Here is a 4,535-nt window from a genome sequence, read left to right on the forward strand (position 1 = left end):
TCACCCAGGCTGGAGTGCAGTGGCATGATCTCAGCTCACTGCAACCTCTACCTCCTGGGTTCAAGCAATTCTCCTGCCTCAGCCTCCCAAGTAGCTGGAATTATAGGCACTTGCCACCATGCCTGCCTATTTTTTTGTATTTTTAGTAGAGACAGGATTTCACCATGTTGGCTAGGCTAGTCTCGAACACCTGACGTCAGGTGATCTGCCCACCTTGGCCTCCCAAAGTGCTGGGATTACAGGTGTGAGCCACTGCACCCAGCCGGGAGCTGATTCATCTTCAAGAGTTGTTATTATCTCCCTTCACAAGGACCGAACAGAGCTTAATACTATTCCTTTTTGTTTGTTTTTGAGACAGAGGCTCGCTCTGTTGCCCAGGCTGGAGTGCAGTGGTGCAATCTCGGCTCACTGCAACCTCCACCTCTTGGGTTCAGCCAGTTCTCCTGCCTCAGCCTCCTGAGGAGCTGGTATCACAGGTGCGTGCCACCACATCCAGCTAATTTTTGTATTTTTAGTTACAGACGGGGTTTCACCATGTTGCCCAGGATGGTCTCAAACTCCTGATCTCAAATGATGCACCCGTCTTGGACTCCCAAAGTGCTGGGATGGCAGGGGTTAACCACTGCACCCGGCCTCATCTTCAAGCTTTCATTACCTCACTTCATAAGGACTGAACAAAGTTTAATACTATTCCTTTTTGTGGTTATCTGTTTTGACAGTGACTTCCAGTCTTTGGCAGGTGAAACTGGTATGCCGTTAGGGTATTGATGTAAAGTCTCTTCTTAAAATAAAATTACTTAATTCAAAAGTGAGTCAACTTGGGGGAAATATCTTACATAAGAAACACAACAGATGGTCGACCGATTTTGGTTAAAGCTGCGTGGTTGCCTTGTGAATTCCCAGAGTTTGGAAAAGGCTGTCCCTGGGGGACCTGATCCCAGGCCTTCCCCCTGTTTTGGATTCCCTGTTCCATTCTCTCATTTATTGAGCACCTGCTATGTACCCAGTCCTGCTCTGGGCTGAGGTCTGAGCCCCTCACCCTGCCCTGATCTAGCAGGGGCCAGTGAAAACTAAAAAGAGAAACATGTGGGATCTTAAGGGTTTTTTTTGTTTGTTTTCTTATTGTACTTTAGGTTCTGGGGTACGTGTGCAGATCATGCAGGATTGTTGCATAGGCACACACATGGCAATGTGGTTTGCTGCCTCCATCCCCCCATCACCTACATCTGGCATTTCTCCCCACGTTAGGACTTTTTGTCTTTTTGTTTTTTTCCTTTTTGTGGAGAACGGGGTCTCACTATATTGCCCAGGCAGGTCTCGGACTCCTGGGCTCAAGCTATCCTCCCGCCTCTGCCTCCCTAAGAGCTGGGATTACAGGCGTGAGCCACAGCGCCCGGCTTTTTTTTTTTTTTTTTTTTTTTTTGAGATGGAGTCTCACTCTATCACCCAGGCTGGAGTGCAATGGCGCAACCTTGGCTCACTGCAACCTCCGCCTCCCGGGTTCAAGCAATTCTCCTGCCTCAGCTTCCCAAGTAGCTGGGATTATAGGCATCTACCACCACGCCCGGCTAATTATTGTATTTTTAGTAGAGATGGGGTTTCATCATCTTGGCCAAGCTGGTCTTGAACTTCTGACCTCATGATCCACCTGCCTCAGCCTCCCAAAGAGCTGGGATTACAGGCGTGAGCCACCATGCCTGGCACATGTAGGATCCTAGCATGTGATAAGTATTCAAAAGCTAATAAAACCGGATGCCGTCAGACCGGGCATGGTGGCTCATGCCTATAATCCCAGCACCTTGGGAGGTCGAGGTGGGCAGATCGCTTGAGGCCACAAGTTTGAGACCAGCCTAACATGGCAAAACCCCGTCTCTACTAAAAATACAAAAATTACCAGGGTATGGTGGCATGTGCCTGTAATCCCAGCTACTCAGGAGGCTGAGGCAGGAGAATTGAATACTTGAACCCAGGAGGCAGAGGTTATAGTGAGCTGAGATTGTGCCACTGCATTCCAGCCTGGGTGACAGAGTGAGATTTCCTCAAAAAGGAGGGAAGGAGGGAAGAAAGGTGGGAGGGAAGGACGGAGGGAGGGAGGGAGGCAGGGAAGGAAGGAAGGAAGGAAGGAAGGAAGGAAGGAAGGAAGGAGGGAGGGAAGGAAAGAGAAAGAAAACTAAAGAGAAACATGTAGGTGGCACAGCAGGAGTGATTTAAAGAAAAAAAAAAAAGAGAGAGACATGTAGGGTCTCAGCATGATAAGCATTTAAAAGACAATGAAATCGGGTGCTGTGATGGGGAGGAACTTTAGCCAGGGAGGTCAGGGAGAGGTGACATTGATTGATCCTGAGTTTGGAGAAGGAGCCTGCCACAGACCAGAACAGGTCTGACTGAAAAGGGGATTGGGGAGGGGAGGGGTTTGGCTGAAGGTCTTTAAAGCTCCCTACAGCTGCCCTGGAGAAGTATTTATCTTTCCCCTCCCCTCTCCTCCCCTCCCCTCTCCTCCCCTCCTCTCCCCTCCTCCTTTTCTTTTCTTTCTTTCTCTCTTTTTCTCTCTCTTTTCTTTTTGTTTTTTTTTGTTGTTCTTTATTATTTTCTTTTTCTTTTTTTGTTGTCTTTTTATTTTTTTTTGAGATAGGGTCTCACTCTATTACCCAGGCTGGAGCACAGTGTCATGATCATGGCTCACTGCAGCCTCGACCTCCACAGCCAAGAATTTCTCCCATCTTTCAACCTCCTGAGTAGCTGGGATTACCAGCATGCACCACCATGTCTGGTTAATTTTTGCATTTTTGGTAGAGATAGGGTTTCGCCATGTTGGCCAGGCTGGTCTTAAACTCCTGGGTTCAAGTGATCTGCCCACCTTGGCCTCCCAAAGTGCTAGGATTACAGGGGTGAGCCACCGTGTCTGGCCAGAAATATTTATTTTCCTGAAGGTGAACAGGCAGAGAAGCAGAGAGAGGAAGGAGGAACAATAGCAGGCATCTGAGAAAGCGCTGATGCCCTGGGCTGTAGGTGACATGTGAGTGGCGAAGAGAAGCTCACGGAAATTTTGGAGGCAGAGGGGACAAGACTGGCCGGTGCACTGGACAAGGGGCAATCGTGCAATTCTGTGCAGGCCCCAGCCTGCCAGGTCATCAGTGGCCCCATCTGGGAGATGAGCTGACCCGGAACAGGCTCTGATGGGGTCTCTCTTCCCCACTTTCCCCAGGGTCATGAAGAACTCCCCCCTGGAACCAAGAAGCCCCGTGGCTTCCTGCCCACCAGTGAGGACCGTCTGTTTTTCCTGGGGCAGAAGGAGCTGGAGGGGGTGGGCTCCTGGACCGCCTGCAGTGGACATGATGGTGGTCAAGACCAGCGGGAGACAAACCTCTGAGGATGGGCCTCGGGACCGATGCCCTGGGGTGGAACCTCAGGATGGGCCAATCCCAGACCACGGATCACACCCTCGGCTCCAATTGGCTGGATTGTCTTGTACGCAAATGAGTTCAGGAGCATAGGCCCTACCCTATGGGAAGAGGCAAGGCCCTGCCTCGGGGAGGTCATGTTTTAAATCCAGCCCCCTGCTTCATTAGATGCTGTGGCCCCGATGGCTCCCCCAAAATAAAGCTGGGTTTTTCTCTCTTTTTTTTTTGAGATGGAGTCTTGCTTGTTGCCCAGGCTGGAGTGCAGTGGCACGATCTCAGCTCACTGCAACCTCTGCCTCCCAGGTTCAATCAATTCTCCTGCCTCAGCCTCCCGAGTAGCTGGGATTACAATCATGTGCCACCACACCCAGCTAACTTTTTGTATTTTTAGTACAGACAGGATTTCACCATGTCGGTCAGCCTAGTCTTGAACTCCTGACCTCAAGTGATACACCCACCTCAGCCTCCCAAAGTGCTGGGATTACAGGCATGAGCCGCTGTGCCCAGCCTACCGTTTTCTCAATGTATGATAGAAGGATGTTACAGTCCCTCTGGACAACATAGGAAACTCCCAGACCTAACATCAGGATCTCAGAAAGACCCCAGCTCTTACTTAAAATGTGTTTAACATTATTTTTTTGAGACAGAGTTTAGCTCTTGTCACCTAGTCTGGAGTGCAATGATGCGATCTCGGATCACTGCAACCTCTGCCTCCCAGGTTCAAGCAGTTCTCCTGCCTCAGCCTCCCGAGTAGCTGGGATTATAGGCACCCACTATCACATCCACCTAATTTTTATATTTTTAGTAGAGGCAGGGTTTCATCATATTGGTCAGGCTGATCTCGAACTCCTGACCTCAAGTAATCCACCTGCCTCCGCCTCTCAAAGTGCTGGGATTACAGGTGTGAGCCACCACGCCTAGCCAGAGCCACTGTGCCCAGCCTGTGTTTAATCTTAGCAAGCATTTTGGAGGTCCTCAGGCCCGACCTCCTTGTGCTCCGTTTCAGAGGCAGAGAAACTGAGGCTGAGAGAGGAGGGCAATGGCTTGGCCAAAGACACAATAGCAATCCAGGCATTCACCAAGAGTTGAACACCAATGCTCTCTCTTTTCTTTGTTCTTTTTTTTTTTTTTTTT

The 4,535-nt window shown here is 49.8% G+C and overlaps 1 protein-coding gene across 1 annotated transcript in view; it reads left to right on the forward strand.

Annotated features, from left to right (window-relative positions):
- SLC5A5 (solute carrier family 5 member 5) overlaps positions 1-3,579 on the forward strand; it is a 20,248-nt gene extending 16,669 nt beyond the window's left edge. Inside the window, exon 15 of the mRNA XM_017501270.2 lies at positions 3,206-3,579. Coding sequence (XP_017356759.1) covers positions 3,206-3,370 — 165 coding nt within the window. The 3' untranslated portion in view covers positions 3,371-3,579. The remainder of the gene's footprint in view (positions 1-3,205) is intronic.
- Positions 3,580-4,535: the final 956 nt, after the last annotated feature.

This window comes from Cebus imitator, unplaced genomic scaffold, assembly GCF_001604975.1.
Source record: "Cebus imitator isolate Cc_AM_T3 unplaced genomic scaffold, Cebus_imitator-1.0 Scaffold280, whole genome shotgun sequence".
Classification (NCBI taxonomy): domain Eukaryota; kingdom Metazoa; phylum Chordata; class Mammalia; order Primates; family Cebidae; genus Cebus; species Cebus imitator.